The sequence below is a fragment of the Equus asinus genome, chromosome 20 (assembly GCF_041296235.1).
Source record: "Equus asinus isolate D_3611 breed Donkey chromosome 20, EquAss-T2T_v2, whole genome shotgun sequence".
In the NCBI taxonomy this organism is placed as follows: Eukaryota; Metazoa; Chordata; class Mammalia; order Perissodactyla; family Equidae; genus Equus; species Equus asinus.
In genome coordinates, this window is record NC_091809.1 from 64,968,171 (window position 1) to 64,993,729 (window position 25,559).

At 36.5% G+C, this 25,559-nt stretch overlaps 2 protein-coding genes and 1 long non-coding RNA gene across 10 annotated transcripts in view; 1 reads left to right on the forward strand and 2 right to left on the reverse strand.

The window, feature by feature from the left end:
- Positions 1–439: 439 nt before the first annotated feature.
- JRKL (JRK like) lies at positions 440–4,526 on the reverse strand. The gene has a single exon (XM_014835388.3). It carries the CDS (start codon positions 3,737–3,739, stop codon positions 2,165–2,167), a length of 1,575 nt encoding a protein of 524 aa, XP_014690874.1. The 5' UTR covers positions 3,740–4,526; the 3' UTR covers positions 440–2,164.
- The window catches only part of CCDC82 (coiled-coil domain containing 82), a 32,624-nt gene continuing 11,487 nt past the window's right edge, over positions 4,423–25,559 (forward strand). For 2 of the 8 annotated variants that reach the window (XM_014835383.3, XM_070490414.1), the window contains exons 1-6: positions 4,568–5,009; positions 9,455–10,221; positions 10,714–10,927; positions 20,562–20,654; positions 21,980–22,104; positions 24,821–24,991. In XM_014835383.3, coding sequence (XP_014690869.3) covers positions 9,469–10,221; positions 10,714–10,927; positions 20,562–20,654; positions 21,980–22,104; positions 24,821–24,991 — 1,356 coding nt within the window. In that variant the 5' untranslated portion in view covers positions 4,568–5,009; positions 9,455–9,468. Of the gene's footprint in view, positions 4,545–4,567; positions 5,010–8,202; positions 8,337–9,454; positions 10,222–10,713; positions 10,928–20,561; positions 20,655–21,979; positions 22,105–24,820; positions 24,992–25,559 lie in introns of those variants that run through there. The other 6 variants (XM_070490412.1, XM_070490410.1, XM_070490413.1 and 3 more) reach the window with 6 other exon arrangements.
- Positions 17,465–25,559, reverse strand: part of LOC139041113 (uncharacterized) — a 33,774-nt gene continuing 25,679 nt past the window's right edge. Inside the window, exon 6 of the long non-coding RNA XR_011495718.1 lies at positions 17,465–17,669. This is a non-coding gene — a long non-coding RNA (uncharacterized lncRNA). The remainder of the gene's footprint in view (positions 17,670–25,559) is intronic.

The following is a 25,559-nucleotide window of genomic DNA, read 5'->3' on the forward strand; positions in this document are numbered from 1 at the left end:
CCTGTGGCAGGTGGGGAGGTGGGCAAGGAATAAAGCTGAAGATTGGAAAAGGTTAGGAGGTTAGCCTAGGTTGGATAATATAAGCATAAGTTTTGGTGTCAAATACCTGGGCTTAAAATCTTACCTGTGATCTTCAGCAATTAAGAGTATGGGCTGATCATCAATATTTCTACCTAATTCATAATTTGAGGATTATGTAAGTCCATTCCTTAGAACATAACATGGTATTCAGTAATTGGCAGCTTTTATAATTACGTTCAAGGATGCAAGGGTCCAAAACACAACTGTTAGCCTACCAGTGTTGGCAGCTTTCGAGAAGAGCAAATAGCTATAAATCAAGAAAAGAGTAGTCTCTCACAGGCTAGAGAAAGAGGCACAAGAGTCACACTCAAGGCCACAAAGCAGTGAACCTTTTACTAAATAGTAAAGTTTAAAACCACACAGCTTAACAGTAATTTTAATTTTACCACTAGGTGGCAATGATACAGCTGAATTTCACTGACAAGATTAATTTTAAAAACAGTAAGCAAATCCAGACGAAATTCCAAGAAGCTTTTTACCATACATTTTCATTTTAGAAAAATGAAAAATTCTTTTATATACAATTTAATTTATAGCAGAATGTGTAATTATCTGATTCACTCTTAACTTCTGACGCTGTTTTCCTTGGTGCACTGAGGCAATTCATGCAACAAACAACTTTTAAACAGTTCTCATCACAGAGAAGTCTTTTTAAAAAATCTGGACATATATCATGAAGATAACAGAAATTATGGAAAGCTAAAAATCTTTTTAAGTTTTAGAATTCTAAGAAAGGCACTATAAAATGCAAAGTATTTCAATGAAAAAGTTAAACTTTTAAAAAATGACTGATAAAGAATTTTTTTAAATTTAGGGCCAAAACATGAAATAATATGGAGACACTTTGCTTTTAAATTACAAATTAAACTAACATTCACATAGGTAAAGACTTTTCAATGTCTTGAGTAAACAGTAAGTTTACTAAGCAAATTTATAAAAATTCTGACTTGAACTCTAGAAGAATACATTTTTATAAGTGTCAAAATAATAAATGATGAAATACCTAGACAACGACACTTTCCATAATTACTTCTGCTTTCTTCATAAAACAGGTCACAACCTATGGCTTATTTAAAATAATAAAAACTATTCATTTCTCCTTTTCACATCAAATAAAAGGGAAGATATGACAAACTTTTTCAAATTATAGACATTTTCAAACACACAGTAAAAAAAAACACAAAACTTTCAAATTCCCAAGACATTCCCCCACATGTAAGGGGGTAGCTCATATCACCACATGTAGCATCACAAAATCTGTACTATAATTAGATGAATAAATAATAAACCTATACTGTTAACCAATTCATAATATAATAAAAAGACCCAATTAAAACAAGCCTATTTATTCCCTTTGTATAAATAACCTAAAGTTCCCAAAATTTTCAACTCCAATTTTTCTAAAATAGATCAGAATATCTCATTATAGATCAGCTTTCCAATAGTTTTCTAATTTAGCAACCACTTCCTATATTATATTTACTTCATTTCCAGAAAAATCTCTCCCTCTTCCCACCCAAATATAAGAGAATAGATGAATGATTTCTTTTTATAATTCATAGGTCACTGTTTCCTCCTCATGATTGGGCTTCACTTTGAATTATTATAGATCACCCTGAAATCTAACAATATACATATTTCTCATTCCATCACCGTATACAGATATACAAAATGGATAGCCTTTTAAGATGGTTAGCACAAGAAAAGTTTACTGTGGCAGCCCTCACAAATCAAACAACAGAATTCAGGAAAGTGCTCAATCTGCTCACTGTAATCTGTAACTTCTGCTAGAAAATTTAGGGAATACCAGTGTAATGGAAGGGATAATTATAGATCTACAAAAGTGAATTCACGTGTACATGAAATTATATCTATATAGAATCAGCTTCCAATTATGTGTACAAATAAAAGGACAAGAGAAAGATGATGCAAAACACATAATCCTCAAACCACTATAGATACATGTTTGTATCTGTATTTCACAGGACTGTCTGAGAATTTAGCATACCAAGAAAATTAAGCCATATTGCAAAGAGGTTAAGAGGACAAACACAAATACCAAAACGATAACATTGAATTGCCATTATTGACTCGAGTTTGTCATCTTCTGTTTATTTCTGATGGTGGCTCGAAGTTTACGTATCACCAGTCTATCAGGCAGAATCATATCACCTTGTTGTTCTAGATAATCCAATAAATTTTCAGTCCATTGGAGAGCAGCTGCATGATTAATATGTTTCTCTGGAATCAGTTCTATTTCCTCCTCCTCATTTTCACTGGATTCATCTGTCTGGCCTTGTGCTCTTCTGATGATTTCACTGTCAGTTAACACTTCATAACCTGGTTCAGTACTGTCCACTTCAAGCCATTTTTCAATAGTCTCAGTAGTCACATTTTCCAGTCCTTTCGTGTGTTGTAAAATGGTGGCCACAGTAGCCACTGAAATATCTTCTTCATCAAAGTCCGAGCCTTCTTTCTCCTCTACAGTAGGGAGAATTTTCTTCCATGCTCTGCTAATGGTAACTGGTTTTACTAAATTCCATGCCATTGCTATTTCATAAAGTGCATCAAGCAGAGTTAGCTTCTTCCAGAATGATTTCAGGTCATTACCTTCTTCCAAGTTGTTCTGGAGAAGACCTGCACGATAGTTTCTCTTCATTGTCGCTATGACTCCCTGATCCGAAGGCTGAATCAATGAAGCGACATTAGGTGGTAAATACTTAGCAAATATTTGGCCATCATCCGACCTCAGGACATTTTCATTTGGATGTGTTGGTGAATTATCCAACAAGAGCACAGCCTTTTCCTGCAGGCCTTTGGATCTTAAGTACTCTCGAACTTGCGGCACAAAGATCTTATCAAACCACTGTCGGAAAATGGAAAGATCCATCCATGCACCTTTTTGGCTGAAATAAGAGACTGGCAGGTTTGAGGTGTCCGTTGACTTGAAGGAGCGAGGTTTCTTTGCTTTCCCCACAACACAAAGTTTAAGTTTGTGTAAACCTGTTGCATTGGCACAACACATGACAGTGACTCTCTCTTCAACTGACTTGTGCCCAGAGACAGTGCATTTACCTTTGATTACTGAAGTCCTGGAAGGCAGACATTTCCAAAAGAGTCCAGTTTCATCTGCATTGTAGATTTGTTCAGGTTGCAGATTTTCACGTTCAACAAAGTCTCGAAAGTTGTTACAAAAATCTTCCACAGCAGACTCATCTCCATTTAATCTCTCATTTCTAATGTTAATCTCTCTTATGCTGTGCCGCTGCTTAAAACGAGTTAACCAACCAGCAGAGGGGTTAAAATCACCATCCATTCCCAATGCATAAAAGAAGAATTCTGCCCTTTTTGCACAAATTGGTCCAGACACAGGATTCCCTTTTGCTCTTTGCTGGTTGAACCATTCCAGCATTGCTCTGTCCAGTTCCTCATACATGGATGGCTTCATAGATTTCCTCTTTGCCAGGAGACTTGTGGAATCAGAACTGCTGGCATAAGTTATAATCTTTTCCTTATTTTTTCTTATGTCCCGAACTGTGGTCTCACCGATTCCATAAATCACTGCCAGTTGTTTGGAAGAACCTCCGTCTTCCAGTTTCTTTATGATATCAAGCTTGTCTTTAATAGTCAACACCACTCGCTTCCGTTTCCCTGACATGGTGAGGCTCTGGGACTCCGGGACTCCCCCCAACACTCACACTGCAGCAAACCACAAGATCTTCCTTCTCTCACACAGACTCACTTTAACACAGTCTTATACACTCAAGTATTTCAAGCCTACCAAGAACCTGGTGGCCCTGACCCCGTCCCCGGCTGGGCCTGGCTGGTAAAGAGATGGAAGAGGAGGGAGAGAGGGGAGGAAGTTTGAGAGAACAGGCCTTTAACTTAGACGAGCAGTAGAGGAGGCCCCAAGTCAGCGCGGATAATCCGGTTTACAAACATTTGTTTTATTCCCCCAGTGGCCGCGAGAAAGAGTCTAACCCCATCGTGACCACGAGCCTCCTTCACGCCCAGATCCGGGGTAAACGCCCGTCACTAACCCCTGCCACACCCCAAAGTTACGGCAGAGAGCGGAAGAGCCAGGGAGTCGGGGACTGGTCCCCTTCCCCAGGGGGACGGTTACGTTTGATCCCTTCCCCTGCAGCCAGCCTGCCCCCGCAAACCCCACTTCCCCGCGCCGGGCTGAGCCTGCACAGTCCCCCGGCCCCTCGCAGCCCGCCGGGCCCCTCTCCCCACCTCAGCTGGAAACGGGACCCCGTACCGCTCCCTGCCTAACGCTCGGCGACCGCTCCGCCCCCGGCACACGCTCCCGGAAGATGCCCCCTCCCGCCGCCAGGCCCCGCCCATGGGCCCGCCCACAGGCGGGACTTCCCCTGGTCCCCGGAAAGAGGAGTGTCGCTGGCCTGGAGCGGGAGCCCGGGGCGGAGGCGAAGGCGGAGGCAGGAGCAGAGGAGCTTTGAAAGGTGAGCGGGCGGGGGCGGCGCGGGGCCAGCCCGGGGCGGGGACTCGCTCTCGCTCCGGCTGCTAGTGGTTTGTTGGCGGGGCGGGGGGAAGCCGCGCCTCCCGGGCGGGGAGAAAGATTCCCGCGGGCGCCCTCGGGCTGGGCGGGGCGGCTCTCCTGCGCGCTTTTCTCCACTCGCGGGCCGCCCGGCCTGGGCGGGTGTCAGTTCCTTCCGCGATAGGGAAGGGGGTGGGACTCATGTGAGGAGCTCGAGTGGTGACTTTGCGGGTTTCTGGCCTTTCCAGACCCTTGTTTTCTGAGTGCGGAGCTCGTCTAGATTCTGGGGTTTGTGTCGTCCCGCGCACGTCATCGCGAAGCTGTGTGTAAGGGTCCCGTTGCCTAGCTACGGTGCCCCTCCATCCTGGAGGCAGAGTAGCGGACTGACAGGCGTGCTGCGTTGCGTACCTGCGTCCGGCCAGAGAGCCAGGTTTGTAATCATGCAAATGACTCTAGTGTTAACTCCGGAAAGGATCTATTCCTTCCTCTGCCACTCCTCCCTGCTGGATTTAGTGAACCACCTTCAGTGTTCCAGATTTTAATGAATGCTAATAGTTGTCCCGGCTGCCAAACTGGCAAGGATCCACTCTATGCAAAATTGTGGAGTATTGATTGTGGACCGAGATGCTAAGTGGGGGAAGCTGGCTTTCCTCTCTTTATATGTTTCTTCTTATTTTTCTATTTCCTATTTCTGTCGTGTTGTGCTACCCTGTTTTCCAGCCAGTGGAAGAACTGTGATAAATTTATTCACAGCGATGTGATAAGAGCTTAAACAGAATTATACACTGTAGCTCTTAAATCATGTGTTATGCTGGCTTGTTTTGGTGTCCCTAGTAATTTCATCAGATTGTGAACTCCTTGGGAGCAGAGACCGTATTGTTGATTTATTCTAGTAACGCCACAGCTCCGAGCATGTGCTGGCACCTAGTATCCATTCAATAACTATGTCCTTGGTTTGTTAAGGGCTCCTCTCCAAACTCATATAAAAGCACACACCAAGGAGGGGTGATGTTTTACAAGTAGGCATGAATCCCTTCTGGTGGAATTTCAAGTAATGGTTGGGGTTCCACTGCCCTTCAAACCTTACAGTGTCAGCTACCACCTACATTGTTGATAGAGCAAGTAAGTGATTCCTAGAATGAATATTTTCTTGAGGATGAATTAACCTCAAAGTCTAGAAGAAAGGATATTTCTTCTGATGAGAAATTCACGTGGCATCATCAAAGTACCTTCTTTTAGATGTAGAGTTACTGTGTGAGAGAAAGCGATATGGATTATCGCCTTTAATTCACATTCTTTGGCAGACAGCACAGCTGTTTATGTGCCTCTTAGGTGATATTAAGCATGAAGCACAAAGATGTGATAGTATTGATCATCTTCATTCACTTATTTAATGCTTTCTGTTTGGAGTCCCTTTGCCTAAAGGTAAGGTATGGTTAAAGAAGCCTGATTAAAGTCTCATTTCAAGAAATTGAGTGTGTACTCCACATATATAGGAATTACATCCGTTTGCGTGGATTCTTTTTTTGAGTGAATTGTGGCGACCAAGAGACGTCTTACCCATCAACCGAGTTGAGTTTTACTTTCTCATTTTTCTCCTTAGGTTCAGTTCACTCATCTTTTCCCTCTGTCACCGTTCTTCCCTCCCCAGCTAATGTAGTAAAAGTATCCACAATTTAAAAAGAGGAGCCAAGAATATTTATGTTATCTTCTTTTACAATGACAGAATTTTTGACATTATTGATATAAATGGCAATTAAGAAATGTGAAGAAAGACCTTGGAAATTTGGCAGTTGGCCAAATGTAACTTGATTTATTTAAATAAAATTTGCCTCCTCAAACATTCAGTGCTGCAGTTTTCCAGAATAAATTTTTTCTCATCACACACTGCTCTTTGAAATTTTTACTTTAGGAGTCAGTGGAGAATCCCTTAAATTTTATGATCAATGTCATCAATAAGGTGGTAGAGGGAAGTCTGCAAATTTTCATCTCTTTTGCACATCCTTTTCTTGCCTAGTGGATAAATAATTTCCAGAAGTTTCTGGCCTAACTCATGTGCACTAACATTCAGTTACATAATTTTTTAAAAAGTATGTTTGTAAACTCTAAACTCTTTTAGTGATTACTTTCTGAAACTAAATTTTAGCGTGACTGCGAGATAAAATAATGACTTTTTAAAGGCGTAATTTTTACTACTTTGTACAAATATAATATTGGCAGCAGTCATTGTGTAGCACTGGACGGGGGATCAGGAGACCTGGTGTCTAATCCCTGCTCTGTCACTAACAAGCTGTGTGATCTTCGGTAAGTCATTTAAACTCTATGTCCTTGGTTTTGATTTTTGTAAATGAAGATAATATCTTCCTTCTAGGATCATTGTCAGGATTTTAAAATAGATATGAAAATGCACTCAAAAATTACTGTACATATGGGATTTTTTATAGCTTAAGTGTGTGCAGTCATAGGTATTTTTGTAGTGCGACGTTCTTAATTGTTTCTACCATTGTCATCGGAATCACCTATTGATATGATAAATAACTGTCTTTTGAGCAAGGTACAGTTCTGTAAGGTAATTATCTAGTGTATATGAAACTGCTTTTGCTTACTAATAAACTCATCTTTCACTTTAATTTTCCTACTGTCCATATTTGCTTTAGTGTGTTTACTGAAGTGTATTTGTCATTTGTTTTCATAAATGTTTTTTCATTATTTCTCTGAATTCAGACAGATTTATTACAAAGGCTTACCTTCTTATTACAGTGTAATGCACATACATAGTTTATGCAAATTTAACTATATTTGCTTAAAAAAATACTTCTGTGTACTATATGGCTTCAAAATATAAGCTGCCTAGTTGATCTGGTGCTTTTTTTTTTTTTTTTTTCAAAAAAAGCCAGTAATCTGTTTTAAACCTGGAGAAGAAACTGGGTAGACATACTGTGAAGCAGTATGATATACAAAAAAAACCCATACTTTTGAAAGTAATATGGAGATTTTTAAAAACGGTAATTTTGACCTGACCACACACAGTTTTCATCTTTGCTGATTTTAATATAAGCTTTTCGTAATATGCTACTCAAGTGTAATTTCAAGTAGCAGAATATTTGGTCTATTGACTAGAATTTATTAGATCGCTATTACAATGCTGACTATATGTTGCAGCAGTCACTGTCATAAGGTCATACTTCAGCCTACACTATAAAGTTAATTTCTGGTGTATACTCTTAGCAACCATTGTTGTTCTGATTTCATATGAGGTATTACCATTATAGAAACAGTCACAGAGCCCTATAAACAACAAAATTTGTACAATCAGTGAATGGTGCATACTCCTCCCCCAAATAAAATAATCATCTTGGGAATTACAAACTTGGTTCAGAAGTTCTGCCATTGCTTAAAAAATTTTTGGTGTTCTATTTTTGGAATTACTTTCAGAGTTTGCAGCACATTTTAAAAATATTTTTAATGGTAGTTAATCTTTGTCTTTTGAAATTGGATTTTGTTTCTGGAAGCTGCTGACAGTGCTTAATAACTGAGACAAGTGAATAAAGTAGATATTTACTCTTTGGGATAAAAAAATTTGAAATGTAATTATTTTCATATTTTTGTGTATTTTTTGATAGTGTGGCTTACAGAAGATCTCTGGGAATATTCTGGGCCATGGTAAAAATATTGGAATAATCAGCCTCATGAGGTGATTTCTTTGAAGGAGATAACACTCAATTGAATACATAAGCTCTTAGACATGTATTAGGAGGTCAGTCTCATTACATTGTGATCATACTTCTATCCTTAGCAACCAAGACGTACATGTGTTTTACTGTTTTCCTAGTTATCTTACTTGTCTCTAATTGTTCCTTTACTTTATACTTGTGATGATTTTAACGGAGTTCGCCCTTTTGTCAATTGAAAACCTAGCACATTTGTTTTTCTTCCCAATATCATGCTCTGCTTCACGCTGAAACTTTGTTTCTTCACCTATTATTGGATTGCCAGTAAGTTTTCTGTTGGATTATATTGTAACTTTAACTCTGAGTAGTTTAAAGCCATTGCCATTTTACTAAAGTATACAGAAGCTGCAATCTTAATGGATTCGTTCTGTCAGTTTTGCACTGCTCTCTTTTTGTGTCAATTACTACTTTATAACTTTCTTCATATAAACTAATTGATGCTTTATGTTAAAATTCATGTCATTGCTCTGTTCAGAATCCTTCTTTGCTAACAGGATGAATCATTCTGGTAATTCCACCCTATTTCTCTATACTCGTCTCTTTTTTTCCAGCATAAGGCCTCTTTTCACACTTTTTTGGTCACATTTACCTAGCGTATTCTTTCTCGGTGCCAAAGTTTTGACCTTACCATTTTTACCTGCCTGAAATTTCTTTTTCTTTCATTCTTTCTGTTCAAATATAATCAATCCTTCAGAATCCTAACAGATCATATCTGTTCAATAGAATCTTCAGCGAAGCACTTGTCCTCCTGATCTTCTTGCATCTTTTTACACTTTTATCACAGTTATTTTTATCACTCATTTGGTACTAAATGAAGACTGCCTTGCATTTTTCTTATGTGTTTGTATGTTTTAATTCTACTCATAGATAATAACCTTCTGAAGAACAGGACCATGATTTTTTATGTATTCCTTTCAGCACAACATACAGCATCATTCAGAATAGATGGTCATGTAATTATTTCATAGATGTTCAATAAATTATTTGTTGAATAACTGTTCTCCCATCTTCACTCAGATATTTCATGTGATTTTACCTTTGTGACCCATCTTATAATACCAAATAAATATAATTCGCGCCATGAATGCATTCATTGTTGTAATCTGGTTATCATGATTATATTCCTAATAACTTTATTTTGTAGAGGCTTAAGTGAAAATGATACATGTCAGAAGACGTGAAACAAGGAAAAATTCTAGAACTCAAGAGCATGAGCAGAAATCTCGAGTTGATTGGAGGCGGACTAAAAGAAATAGTCTTTCACAATTATTTGATAGTGATGAAGAATTCGATAGTGATGAAGAACTTGATAGTGATGAAGACCTGGATAGTGATGAAGAGCCGGATAGTGATGAAAGTGTTGACAATCATGTAAGTGTTGACAATGATGAAGAGCTTGATAGTAACAGGGGGCTCGATAGTAATAAAAAGCCAGAAAATGAAAGAGAGCTTAAATTAATTAAAGTTGAAAGTGAAGGAAACAGCTGTGAGCATCTCATTAACACTGGCAACAGTTCAACATATGAAGAAGAAAAGAACAAAAGCAAACCTAGAAGTATTGACTTACCAGAGCATGAAAAGCATTCAGGTCAAGAGGAGGAGGATCTCAACAAACACACTGGACAAATAATAGAGGAGGATTTAGAAGAAGAACACGTTAGGCGAGGGAAGAGAAAAAGGACCTCCTCTGTGATGTATGACAGTGATGACAGTGATGACAGTGATATCCTAGCTGCAAAAGTAGGTGTTAAACGTCCACGGAGAGTGGTTGAAGATGAATGTTCTTCAGTGGAGATGGAGCAAAAAGACCCTGAGAAAACTTTAGCTGCAAGAAAGCGACAACTCCAGAAGCTGAAAGAACTCTCAAAACAAAGATCTCGTCAGAGACGCAATAGTAGTAGAGATTTTGAGGTGTGTTATATTTTATTGGTTTTGTTACTGTTTTTTAAAATTTTTACTTAAAATGTTTAATTTTTATAAAAATCAAAGTGCTGAGTCTGTTCTATTCCTCAGTAATTCTAGAATTTATTTTTTAATCAAGTATCCTTGAACATGTTTGATCACACTATTGTACCTAATATATTGTTTTATCATGAGTCTCAGTCTATCATTCTTTTTTAAAATTGAAAGACTTTTTGTTTTGTATGGTCTTTCCTGTTTTTAACTTTTACTCGTAATCTTAATGTCCATGTTAAGCATTTTACATAACTTATCAAGGTATATTATCTTTTCCCTAATTTCAGAAGTTCAGCATTTAACATGCCAAGATTTTTTTAACCTTAAAATATGAAATTAGTTTCTATGGATTATTTTTTTGGTGTCAGATTTAATCCTTTAATTTCACATCCATACGGATAATTTTAAAGGTATAAATTACTGAAGGATGTGTTTCAATTTAATTAGGACTCTGAAAAGGAATCTTGCCCAAGCAATGATGAAAATGATGAGGAGGAGGAGGAGGAGGCGGAGGAGGATTGTGAATCTGATGAAGATGGAGATGATTATGTTATTGATGACTTTGTAGTGCAAGATGAGGAGGGTGATGAAGAGAATAAAAGCCAGCAAGGAGAAAAGTTGACTACATCACAACTGAAATTAGTAAAACAGAATTCTCTTTGTAAGTTAAATATTTAGAAAATGTTTTATGACTTGTTCTAATCATGATATTATATCAAGAATCAAATCAGCCTTTTACTATCATATTCTAAATCATTGATTAGCAACTATGGTTTCATTTTCAGGTAACTTTAATTTGTCAATCTGGTAATAGTTTATTTTGGTCGTTTCAGGAACACTTTATACTTTGAAAAATTATTGGAGGACCTCAAAGAGTTTTTGCTTCTGTGAGTTATAGGTATCAATATTTACTGTTGTAGAAATACAAAACAGAGAAATTTAAAATATTTATTATTTATTATATTTATTAATTGACTTAAAATAACATTAAACTCATTACATGTTAACATACGTAACATTTTTATGAAAAATAACTATATTTTCCCCCCAAATGAGAAGAATGATGTTGTTTTACATTTTAAGATATTTAATGTGTAGCTTAACAGAAGACAGCTGAGTTCTTGTATATGCTTTTACATTCAGTGTTTTGTGATGTTTTGGTTCAAGTAGATGAAAACAATTTTGCTTCACACAGATAGGTAGCTGGTAAAAGGAGGAGTGTTTTTAAAGTGTTTTCAAAATAATCATAGATATTCTCATTTGACACTACACCAAAATTCAACAAGTGATAGTTTCCTAAAGGTTAGTTGCAATTTGGAATCTGAAACCATATACATGAACTTTTAGTACTTACTTACATTACAATCTATTGATCTGTTTTGCAGTTTGAATGGATCTTTTTCCCATGTATGATTTTTGTAACATCATGCATTGGTCATCTGGAAAATATTGGTTCACTGGGTTATGCAGATCTTCCCAATGTCCACACATTTCATTATACAACATTTAAAACATCACACTTGTTAATACCCCCCAGATCTCATCAGAAAATTCTTTAGGTATGGGGAAGCTGTCAAGCTCACAGTAGCAGATACAAGTTTGTCAGAATTCTAATTTCTACTTATAAATATGTTTTTTATTTTTGGCAACAAATACGAGGCGTTGTTCTTCAAATGACAGGTTCCCTTTGTTTTTTTTTCTTAGAGAAAATATTTGATAAATGCCATAATTTGTTAGTTTTTCTTTCAAATAAATATAGTGTTGCATGACAAATGAGGCTTTTTTAGCTCCCAACTAAGTTTTTCTTCGAAGTATGATCTATAATACTTTGGTATACAGTGTAAGTGCTTTGTGTATACTTCCCATTTCATCCCATTGAATACTAAAAGGATGTATACTCAAGATTCAAGATTTAATGAAATTAGGGGCTGGCCCAGTGGCATAGCAGTTAGGTTTGCCTGCTCCGCTTCAGCGGCCCAGTGTTCACCAGTTCAGATCCTGGGCGCGGACCTACACACTACTTATCAAGCTGTGCTGTGGCAGTGTCCCACATACAAAGTAGAGGAAAATGGGCACAGATATTAGCTCAGGGGTAATCTTCCTGGAAAAAAAAAAGATTTAATGAGATTAGTATTTTTTACTACTTCCTCAGGGACATTCTTGTGAAAGTAGTTTTTTTTACTGAGTGCATATAGCAAAGATGACTACAGTGCTTACTAGCAATTTGCTGCTCTTGCCATGATTCATGTTAGGGGGCTAGCTGCCTTACCCGTAGTTACTTTTACAACATCAGTGAAAATAGCAACACAGTGAAAACAGCTAATCCTTATCTTCGTGTTATTACTTTGACCCCACAGATCCCCTTAAATGGGCTTGGGGATTTCCAGGGGTGTACAAATCACACGTTGAGAACCACTGGTTTTATCAGGCCTAGTGAAGCTTTACTCAGTGAAACATATCAGAACTAGGAAATTAGAGTCTTTTATGTTTTCATAAAGTTAAAATGAAAATATAATAGGTCCCTAAAAATTTAGGGTTATCTTTCAATATGTATTATTATTCTGATTTCTATAGTTATACATAAATTCAAAAACTGTTTTTATGATGTTTTAGAACTCTAATAGAAACAAGCTGTTGGAGATATATTTTCTTCAAAGAATGCATTCTTTCCAAAATTTTTTTAAAAGAGCATATTTACTAAAATTAAGTGTAATGTAGTTCAATTTAGATCTTATGATTTATAATAAAATAGTAGATTAAGGTACGAATCAAATTTTAAGAAATTCATCAGTTATAGTATGCCAATCACAGGCATCTATACATGGAAAGTTAATGACTGTTTTCCTTGTATCAATAGGCACTAGTTCACCTGCCACCTGGACATTTGAATCTCAGGGAAACTCAATTAACAGGTGTCCCATCATTCTGTATTATAATATCTAGAATGTGACAGAACATTTGCTGAGAGATACCCACTCATACCCACTCCTGCTGATTAATGAAAATAAATGTCCAGCATGTGGGAACTAATGTTAACTTCCTTCTCTTTCCTACACCTCTATGCTTGCTTTTTTTTTTAAATTAAAGATTGGCACCTGAGCTAACATCTGTTGCCAATCTTCTTTTTTTCTTCTTCTTCTTCTCCCCAAAGCCCCCCAGTACGTAGTTGTATGTTCTAGTTGTGAGTGCCTATGGTTGTGCTGTTTGGAACGCCGCCTCACCATGGCCTGATGAGCAGTGCCATGTCCACGCCCAGGATGCAAACGAGCGAAACCCTGGGCCACCTAAGCGGAGCACGCGAACTTAACCACTCGGCCACGGGGCCGGCCCTGCTTTTGTTTTTTTAAGAGCAGTTTTAGATTTATGAAAAAGTTGAGTGAAAGGTACAGAGAGTTCCTGTATAACCCCTCGCACACACACACACAGTTTCCCTGTTACTAACATCTTGCATTAGTTGGGTCATCTGGTACAACTGATGAGCCAATATGGACAGATTATTGTTAACTGTAGTTCATAGTTTACCTCAGGGCTCACTCTTTGTGTTGTCCATTCTGTGGGTTTTGACAAATGTATAATGATGTGAAGGGCATCCTCCATTACAGTATCATACAGAATAGTTTCACTGTCCTAAAAATCCCTTTTGCTCTGCCTATCCATCCCTCACTCCCTCCCCTGAACCCCTGGTGACCGCTGATCTTTTTAGTATCTCCATAGTTTTGCCTTTGCCAGAATGTTTTATAGTTGGAATCACACAGCATGTAGCCTTTTCAAATTGGCTTCTTTCACTTAATAATATGGTTTAAGTTTCCTCCATGTCTTAATGTGGCATAATAGCTCATTTCTTTTTATTATTGACTAGTATTCCGTTATACGAATGTACCACAGTTTGTTTATTCAGTCGCCTGTTAAAGGACATGTCAGTTGCTTCCAAGTTTTGGCAGTTGTGAGTAAAGCTGCTATAAATATTATGCAGGTTTTTATACAGACATAAGTTTTTAACTGATTTGGGTAAATACCAAGGAGCTTTGTGCTTATTTTTACTACTGTGGAGCATCTCCACCTCAGAGGGAGATTTATCTCATTTTTTATGTAATGCATTTTATCTTGTTTGTTCTTAATTGGAACTTCTCCTTCTGGCTGTATCCTTACAAGCTGTCTTTCCTCAACATATAATCATATTCCTCTTTCCTCCCTTGAGTTGGCATGTTCCATTAGCCCTATTCTAAATCTTATCTTTTTGTTCAATTTTCCCAGTAACTCTACAAAGCATTGTACTCAGACTCTTGCACTAATCAATCCAGTGAAATTTCTCTCACTAAAGTTAATAACTTCCTAGTTGCCAAAATGCTCTTCACTTCTTATGTTAACCTGGTATTGTTCTGTGCCTTGCTGCCAACCATTGACTACTTTCACTTTCAGAAAATTCTTCTCTTTTTAGCTTCTATGGTACCATTCTTTCTTGCGTTCCCCTTTGTAATGTACATTCCTGTTTTCCCACTTGCCATGTAAATATTGATGTTTCTAGAGGTTCCATCCTCTAACTACCTTTGTTTTGCTTGTACTTCAGGCAATCTCTTCCTCATAACTTCAGCCCAATCTAGAGGCAAAAATTCCCCAACTTTTATTTCCAGCAGATTTCTCCAAAGCCTAAGCCTCAATTTTTCATCATCTTATTGAACATTTTCATCAGAGTGTCTTTCAGACACCCAGTATGTGCAAAACTAAATGATTGAGAGGTAGCAAAAGAGAGTTTAGGCTGGTGGTAGAACTCTTGTTTTTTTGGTTGTAGTAGTGGTTATACAACTTGATGCATTAATCATAGAACTATACACCAAAAAAAGTACATTTTATGGTATATGAAAGAGTAAAGCTCAATAAAGTAAGCCAAGTGGGCATCCCCACTTCTAAAAAATCACTTAAATGGTTAATCAGTTTTGCTTCTCTCTGTATTCCTAATACCCATCAGAGTTGGTGACATGTTATAGGAACTCATAGTTGGATGAATGGATGGATGGATGGATGATTAAGATAAGCATATTGGCTGAAGGCTCCTGGGTCTTATAGTTCAAGACAGAGAAATGTTAGGTGTAACCAGATTTCTTAAAGCATCAGAGGAAAAAAAAAAATCCATATTTTGGAGTGATAACTTTGACTTGCTTAATGTTTTTAATACTTATCAATGTTTATGCCTGTTATGAATATAATAAAATTAAATATAGGCAGTTTTTGATTTGCCAAGGGATTATGTTCTAAAACTTGCTAGAAGTTAATTCTTACATTTGAAAATCAAAATATGTTTTCTCATCAAAGCAGTAACTTATATGATGAATAATGAACAGCACTCTGTGGCCTGGGTTAAGTGGTAATTAGGCTACTATTCCCAGATTCATTCTCTCCCTTGCTTCTATAAGAATACTGACAACTACTCATATTCAACATATGATCAAAATTTGGGAGAAACATTTCCTAACTCCATATTCAGTACTCAACTGAGAATCACAATCAATGGCCTATGCAGTTTTACCTTTTGGAAGAGAACAGTTCTACCTATAGGAAGACGTTTTGTGACTTCCTCAGTATCTGCAATTTGGCTCTGAGAGATGCAACTGTAACACCTCAAAATAGTATAGTTTCCCCTTCTCCTACGTGGTTTCAGCACTTGAAGACAATCGTAGTCTTTTCACCTTCTCATCAAACCCTAATAGTATTTTTCTGTATTTACTCTGAGACTGCAACTCTTAGAAGAGATATGATAGAGTAGAGGGATAGACTAGCAGTGGTCCATTGTATTCCAGACTTGTAGTGTTCATATGCTAAAAATATTACACACAGGTAAAGAGATAGGAATAACCTTCAGATTTGTGGCTACTGAAGATTATATTACTTTTTCAGTCCTCTATCATATGATCAGAGTGACAAAATACCAAGTAGTAGATAGAAGAGTACATCTCAGTCTACTAGTACGTTGCTGGATAAATACTTGCTAGAATACTGGAAATCAGACTAAGAGTGAACATTAACTTAGTCTCCACCTAGCAATTAAAAATCATTCTGTCAACACAATGCAAAGTTAGCCTAAGAACAATCTCACAACCATCTATGTTAAATATTAAATTCTAGAACTTTCCCTCTTGTTCTAGGATAAGTAAAAAGTACCAGTGAAATCATATTGTGGAACAAAGGAAAGGTAATATTTCCCTGAATACTAAGAGGAAGAAAATGCCTGTGAAAAATGTTTCATTACAGAAAACAGAAGAACATTGTATAAAGCATTTACTTTGTGATCTGTGAAAAAGAAATAGGACATCATAAGGAGAGAACAATTTGAGGTCAAAGGGAGCTAGGTAAGATAAATTACCAGAAAATTAAAAATGTAAAATCAGAAATAAAATCTATATTGAAAGCAGTAAAAAGCAAAAGTAACTACAGAATATCTCACCAGTGATATATAGGTTAAACCCAAGAAGTTCGTCTAGCATAGAGAAGAAAAAGAAGACAGTTCTGAGGGAGAAGACAGTACATGAAAGAATAGAAATGAAGCCTCTATTTCACAAATTCCTGGGGGGAAAGTACAGAACAAGTGGAAGTCTAAAGAAGAAAATAATAGCTTTAGCAAGATATGTAAAAGGAGATTTGAATGTACTAAGAGGCATACCATGTTTTTGGATGGAAAGCCATATGGAGATATGAATTCAAAGGTGTGATAGAAGAAGGTATTCTTGAGTTGCCAAACACACCCATTCATGCAGATTAAAGAGACTCACATCCTAATAAGTTGATGAAAACAGATTTGCAAAGAGACATGAAGGAAATATTTTTCTAACTGCAAGAATAAAGAAAAAGTTATCTCACCATTCTTTTCAGAACTATAAAAATGCTTTAAACATAGGTGCCATGTTAACGTGTCACATTAGTATGTCAAAAGAGAAAAAAATCGTAATTTCAACAGATTCTAAAAAGTCATGATAAAATTGAATGCCCATATCCAGTTTTTTAAAAAGTCTTAACAACAGTAATGTGAGCATATGTTCCTTACGTAACAAAGAACATTTTAAACCAAGTCAACATCATACTAATAATGAAGCACTAGAGATATTCTCTTTAAAATAAAGAACAAGACAAAAATATTTCTTACAACTTTGTTCTAGATCTTTTGAACAATGTAATAAGACATGAAAATAAAACAAGAAATAGAACTATGGAAAAGAAAAAGACGTTTATTATGTGAACATAATATGATTATATATATATATAAGCTGTAAGTTTCTGACTTATTTAAGCAAGGATACAGAAGTTAAGAGAAAGGATATGAATACATTGAGAGCAGGAGTAGATGTGGCATTTATTTCCATAGTTTTCTCATGTTCTTCTTTCCTTATGTTGGGCCGGGAGGAGGGGGGAACCTGTCAGAGTAGAAAAAGAAGCCAATTTCTCACTTTGCCTCTGCCCTCTTACACTGGGCTTATACCTCCATTCCAGAAGAAAATACACCAACAATCTTTGTGTGTCTACCTAAGAGAATATCTATAAATATTCTCTTGGCTCTTGAAGTAAGCTTAGCACTAGCAAGACCACATCCTCCTTGGGTTTGGGGGAGAAGGCAGAGTCAATGCTCACAAATTCCTGAACAGTATATCTCTTTCCAGCTCTGTAATGTCCCAGGAAGCTCATTTTCCACAAATAGCTAAGACATTCTGACTATTTTGGAATTATTAAAAGATCTCAGAATAAAGACCAGATTCATAATAAATATGTAAAAACTCAACGGTTTTCTTGTATACTATCAGTAAGTATTTGGAAGATATAATGATAAATTCCATTTACACTAGCAAACAAAATAAAGTTCCTAGGCCTAATCTTAAGAAGAAAAACATGGCTGTATAAGTAGAAGAAAACATGAATGAAAGGAGAGACACAGCATGTTTCTGGAAGGTAGTAGTACAAGAAGTTATTCTAAAATTAATGGGGTTTTTTTTTTTAAAGATTTTATTTTTCCTTTTTCTCCCCAAAGCCCCTGGTACATAGTTCTTATTTTTAGTTGTGGGTCCTTCTAGTTGTGATATATGGGATGCCGCCTCAGCGTGGCTTGATGAGCAGTGCCATGTCCGCGCCCAGGATCTGAACTGGCAAAACCCTGGGCTGCTGAAGCAGGGCATGCAAACTTAACACTCAGCCATGGGGCCCGCCCCTGAAATTGATGTTTTGATTCAACTTTGCAAAACAATCCTCAAGTTCACTTGGAAGAACAAACATATGAGAATAAATAAAATTTGAAAATAAAGAGTAAATCAGAAGGAGTGGCTCCACCAGATATAAAAAGTTATCATAAAATTGCAATAAGTAAAGCAGTATAGTACTGGCATGGGAATGACAGACAGGTGAATAGGGTAAACAGTGCTGAAACAAAATCTTAGCATATATGTGAAATTAATATATGCTAAAGCATGTACAGAAAATCAATAGAATGCCTAGCCTATCCAGTGATTGAGTGTGGGGGTAACTACTTTAGAAAAATCAAATTATTCATAAATACAAATATCAACAATATATTTCTCCTGTATCCTTTTGTAATTTTTTTTTATAATCATGGAGGAATGTTTTAAACAAATTCCCAGGATAGTCCACAGAAGCCCATCTAATATAGGGATTAAAGCACTGAAAAAAAACTCTGGAGGAAATCTGAGCTGTAATCCTGATTCTACCTCTGTCTAGTTGTATGACCTTGTGTAAGTTATTTCACCGTTGTGTCATATGTCTTAATTTTAAGATGAGAGATTTGAATTTTACTTTCTCCAATTTCCAATCCAAGTCTAAAAGTCCGTATTCTGAAGTATAATTGTATCAAATCTAACTACCATGCTGAACAACATCTACCTAATGGATGGTAGAATGAAACCTGGAGTCAGACTGCCTGGGTTCCAGCCTTGTTCCAACACTTACTAGCTGTGTGATCTTAGGGAAGTTTTTCATCCTTTCCATGTCTGTTTACTCAACTAAAAATAAACTGAGGGTAATGATAGTACCTCATAGGCTTGTTGTGAGAAATAAAGCAATGCATGTAAATGCGTAAAACAATGCCTACCATATACTTGCTCAATAATTTTTTTCAAGTTGAGATGCCAGGAGCATAAATCCATCACCACCCACCTGTCCAGTCAAACACAATGAAATCGAGGCCACCTTCTCACTCTTTTGAAGGACATTCTGATGCATATTGGTAGGAGAGGGATACTGTGGTTAGGACAAAAACTGATCACCTCAGTACTTCAATAATGTGTTTCCTTAAAAAAGAATACATGCTGAAAATTTCTCCTAAAGTCTAAAAAAGAGCTATATAGCCCTTTTAGTAACTAAAATATAAGTAAAAAGCTTTCTCCATGTTAAATCTCATCTTTGTTTTATTTCAACTGAAAGCGAAGTCAGAATTCACTCATGGGTGCTAATAATAGGCCTTATTTTGCTTTAATCCCTTGCCAGGCATCTTCCGCTTTTCCTGAAATACTCAGGCTGCCTTTAATATGTTTCCACAAGTTCCCAGAGCAAGGCAAATGTTCTGTGATGACGTTTGGATCTAGGAAGAGATCGTGTTTGGTAGAGAACATTTCCACAGCCATAGTAAACCTTGACCCGAGAGCAGTGGGAAATAGTAGGGACCTTCTCTCTTATCGTTCGTTGCCTGGCCCGTCACAACAGATGGTTCTGTGGACCAGACTGGATTAGTAGAAAAGTAGGCTTATATATTTAGTATGAGAAAGAGAAGGCCTAACTTTTCTAAATTGATGTGGAAAATCCTAAATCTAGGGCAGCAGAAAGAGAGATGGAGTTTTTAGAACCATTGGGGTTCTGGCTAGGGTGGCAGTTTCCCAGACAATTTTCTATGTGACGTGTTTCAGACAGGAGTTTCATGTATATGTTGCACAATCTACCTTTAGAGGTTTCTCTCTTGCTCTCTCACTCTGTCAAGTTGGTGATTAAACTTAGGTGCACAGGGGATGGTTTTGTGTTTTTTTTTCACAACATATCTTTTGATATTCCCTGAATAGTTTTCCCTCAATAAGTTTGGAAAATGAAGATTACTTGAAATAACGACTGGAAACATTGGATTAGAAGCCATAAATCTGGAAAATGGAGATTTGCTCAGTGACTAGACAAGTCAATGGGGCAGCTATAAAATTAGGATAACTTAGCTATTTCTCCTATTTATAGTATTAATTTCTTAGCCTTGAAGAAAGGAACCTATTGTAGTCAGGGAATTGTTTTGTCTACTACATCCTAATATTTATTTAAAATTTCAGATTCTTTTAGTGACCACTATACTCACTTTGAAAGAGTTGTGAAGGCTCTTCTGATCAATGCTTTAGATGAATCTTTTCTGGGAACATTGTATGGTAAGTTAATAATATTAATGGAACAATTAGGGTTTTTTTCTTTTTCCAGTTTTTAAACAATCTTGCTGTTATATATGTATATATATTAAACAAGACTAAGGAGACCCATTCTTAAGGCCTTCCAGTTGTTCCCTCTGGTATCAACTACACCAGAAATCCATTCACATCAAAAACTGTTTAGTGTTTATTATTTGTGATATGTGGAAGGAACAAAAGAAATATGTGATGGTTCCCTGCCCTTAGAAAGTTCACAGTGAATTTGAGGATATAGGACATAAACTTATAGAACAGCACGGTAGTTCAGCTGTTGTCCATGTGTTGTCCCAGCCGCTCTAAGCATCTTGAATGTCACCAAAAGTTATATGCTGTTTTATGCTTTTGGGCTTTTGCTCATTCTTTCCCTTCTTAGGGTATAATCCCTTTCTACTCAAGCTTTTCCAGATAAGTGTAAAATCATTTCCCCTGTGAAAGCTGTCTATGACCCAGTTGGGTAATATTTGTCACTCCCTCATTTGTGCTGTTATGATCCTGAGTATGGTGGTACTCATGTATATGCACCTTTAATACTGTATTGAAATGTATTTTTGCCTTCCTCCCTTACTAGAGTGTGACAAGAACCATACTTTATATATACACTTGCATATAGCACAGAGTCTGGCACTTAATAAAAACTATAAATATATCTTTTATTGAATATCTTCTTAAGTGCCAAAATGAGATTTCATTCACAATTTATAAAACAGATGTTTATTGAGTGCTACTAAGGGCCAGACGTTATTTGAGGGCTGGGGATGTGTCAATGACATATAAGATGCCTGCTCTCATGTTGCTGAAAGTCTGATGGGAGAGAGAGACAATGAATGAGTGAACAAATATATAACATAATATAATATGATTTCAACTAGTGATTAGTTGTTGGAAAAAAAAATAAAGTATGGTAAGGAGATGGAGACTGATAAAGTCATGTCTATGTTTCATTGGTCAAAGAGGGTTTCTCAAGCGGTGCCTTTGAACAGAAACCTGAATGAAGTAAGGGAGGAAGTAATGCACGGATGCGGCAAAGAGTGCAGCAAGTAGAGAGACCCTTAGGAAAGAGAAAGGTTGATGTGTTCAAGGAACATTAGAAGGCCTGTGTGGCTCTTTTCTTTCCCCAATGCTCTCATCAAATGATTTATTTTTTTTACTTCATTAAATTTTTTTTTTAATTTAAAATGCTTCTAACCAGTCAACCAAGTATCTTTCTAAAACTATGGGAAGAAATTCTTAAGTATTCAACTGTTTAAATATTTTAAGGCAAAATGGTTTATTGTTGTTCCCCTGAACAGATGGCACCAGGCAAAAATCGTATGCACAAGATATGTTGACATCTCTTCATTATTTGGATAACCGCTTTGTTCAGCCTCGTCTAGAGAGTTTAGTTTCTAGAAGTCGTTGGAAAGAACAATATAAGGTATACAGTTTTATTTGTTTTTGCATCTCTGTTGGGGGGTGGGAGTGGGAGGCCTCTCAGGATTTCAAGATCTAGTCAGACTGAATAATCCTCTAAATTATTGGCATTTATCTTTGTTAAATAATCAGCTTGTTGTTTCCTGTCTCCCCTAAATGCTATTATTATTTTAAGCTTTCACACTGATTATATCTATCCAACAAATTAGTAGTTCTGAATGATAAATAACTTTAGAACATCTTTAGGGATTAGCCCATCTATTAAAATGAGGAGATTGTCTCACAGGATGTCAACTGTTGTTTCAGAAAAGAGTATTCCATAGTCAAAGAAGTTTGAGAAACAGTGGGTTTAACTTAAAGTGGTTTCCTTGCTGGAGGACTTTTCAAGGAGCATTAATGTATAAATCTTCAAGAGGGGGATGTAGAATGTAATACCTTCCAAATTTGTATTTTATTATGAGGCTCCTTTTCACGGAATACCTATCATCACCTCCTAGGATACTTGATTTCCATGAAACATAATTTGAGGAACACTGGCCTAGATCGTCTTTAACATCCTTCCCCCTTTTAAGATTTTGTAATTCTACCAGTTTGGGGAAGCACGTTTTTAATTTACAAGATTATGGGATTCCATATTATCCTCTAGATTTCTATTTTTATTTTTTCTAATAGTAGGAGTTGTACTATATGATTTTTGAGGTGTTTTGTTTTCTCCCTACTTCTAACATTCTGTGTTCTAATGACTAGCAAGAGGAAAAATGTCACGACAATAGAAGCTCAAGTTCCTTACAGTCTCTTTAGCACTTAAATCATTAGCTAGTCTACCTCATTTATGTCAGCGATTTCGTTTCATCAAAGACCTGTTGAGCCTTGAATTACATGAAGATAAATTAGCCACAGATGGTTTAGGTATAAGGGACAGTTAATGGGATTAAAGAGTTAGAAGACTTCAGTTTGGAAGATGGCTTGAGTTTAGGTCCACCACATGTATCCTTTTTCCTCTTGGTGAGTTTTTAACCTCTTTAAACTCCAGTTTCTTTCTCAGATATAGAAACTATTTACCTACTTTAAAGAGAAATATTTACTTTGAAGGTAAAGTATATAGCATAACTCTTAGAATATGGTATAAATATTGTTTTCTTTAATAGAAAGAAAAATAGCATATGTTTATTGATCATTTAATTTTTTCAAGTAATTTACATGCAAAGGAAAGTCTCTTATTTGATCTTCAAAATAACCCCATGAAGAAGGAAGTATTATTTACTCCATTTTAGAGATGAGAAAACCGTGACTCAGAAAATTGTGTAACATCAGGGTACACAGCTGGTAATTAGCTAGGCCAATATTTAACCTAGGGTGTCTCTGACTCCAAAGCCCATACCACTATGCTATGTTATGCTTTACCATACTAGGGTAGGTTATGCTGAATTTGGATACCCCAATGTTGAAATAATAACTATAAGATACCAGAAAGTATTAACTTAAAAGTTGAGACATAGATGATTAAGTACGATCTTAGTCAAGATAGGCCAGGTTATGCTGCAAAAACTAGTGGGACAAGCAAAAAACTAACAAAAATCTCATCAGCTTAACCTAACAAAGGTTATTTTTCACTTTTATGTCCAGTGTGAGTCAACAGAGTGCTCTGCTTATTGCAGTCACTCAGGGAACCAAGTTTCGAGAACTTTCATCTCAGCGTGTGCTTCCCTAAGTACCACAAAAGCAGGAAGGGAGGGTGGTTAGTCACCTACTCATTCTGAGTATCGGCCTGGAAGTGAGGTGTCATGAAGCGCCCTGAAATATGAGAACTATGAAAGGTAGACAGCAGACAATGTTGTTGCGAATCCTACAATGTAGAAAGGAAACTATCAGTGTATTGGATACTTAATTACTATCAGGCTGGTAGAGAATTTAGCTGTGGATTCCTAACCTGCTAATGTGCTCCTTGTGTGCAGTTCAAATATTGTGGTAATCTGATCTCCATTGCTGATTAAAACAGTAGTATCCTAGAACATAAGCAAAAATACTCAAGCACAGGTAATTTTACAGTTTAATAAAGCCTATTTATGAATGCCAAATATTTGCTCCATTTGCTCATTGCTAACTCAGCTGTTAGACTGTTCATATCAATACTAGACACCTAGGAATCCTAGTTCCAGCTTGTTTATTTTCACAGACTTTAGTAGATAACTATAGAAGGATTAAATTTTTTCTGGATTATTTTGTGGAAAATATGATATAATTCACACAATGGGGACTGAGTGTAATCTTGTTTTTCTCAAATTTTGACTAACCTAAATGAATTCATCTATTTCTTCTATTATCCTGAATTTTTGCTGTTCATTCTTTCCTATTTTTAACTAATTAATACATCATTAACACTAACTAGAGATGAGAGGAGGGAAAAGAAGTAAATTAAAATCTATCTAGAACACTACCTAGTAGTAACTCTTAAGTGTGAGGGATATGAAACTAATTTTTTTATAATCTGATTTCTTTTCATTTAATAGCCTAAATTATAAATTCATTTTTTACTTAAAACTATCTTGTCAAACACCTAGTATGTGCTCAGTATTAGAGTAAGAAATACCAGTGCATTTTGCTCTTACATCTCCTATTATTGTGATTCCTAGTATTGGTTTTAATTTGGTTAGGTTCTTTTATGCGGTAATTTTTTTTTAATTCTTTAAAGCATCATTACATTTTTTAATCATTTTCAGGAGCGGGTAGAAAATTATTCTAATGTAAGTATCCATCCAAAGAATACAGAAAACTGTTCCTGCCAGGCTTGTGGATTGCATCGCTGCTGTAAATATTCAGTGCATTTATCAGGAAAGTTGTATAACACCAGGACTATGGAAACAGATGATTTCATGTCACATGATAAACAGGTATTTTTTTCCCTCTCATTTTAGTTTTTAGTATTTAGAAATTTTCAGTACATAAACTTGCACAAATAACCCTAAATTATTTTCACAAGAGGAGAAAGCACTAGGAGAAAAGAAAAGAGTACAAGGAAAGAGGGTAAAATTTTGAATGGGAATGTCTGATATAGCAGATTCATTCCTAATTCAGTCAGATATTAAAATCAGTGCATATTCTCTAAAGTATAGATCAGCCAAGTTGAGGGGAGGGGAGAGGGTATAGGATGAAGATGAAAAGGGAGATAACTGGGGCAGGGGAAGCAGAAGTCCCCCTTTGAGTCCAAAGGAGAATTTGACCCAAGAAGAATATGTTCAGACAGATAATCTACCAAATCAATCCCAAGCAAATAATTGAAGATACCTGTTCATCTTAATATGAGATTTGAAAGAAAACCGTGATTCAACCTAGACTATATCAGAAGCATGTCAGAGTCTAGAACAGTCACCACATGCATAAGGTTCTGTTAATTTTGAATGAATAGACAAAACTGAAGAAAATATTTGAAGAAAAGTATTTGCTAGACAGGAGCAGAAC

What these genes read in the sequence shown, in the direction of transcription:
- JRKL (XM_014835388.3), bottom strand. Translation starts at nt 3,739, where the DNA reads ATGTCAGGGAAACGGAAGCGAGTGGTGTTGACTATTAAAGACAAGCTT.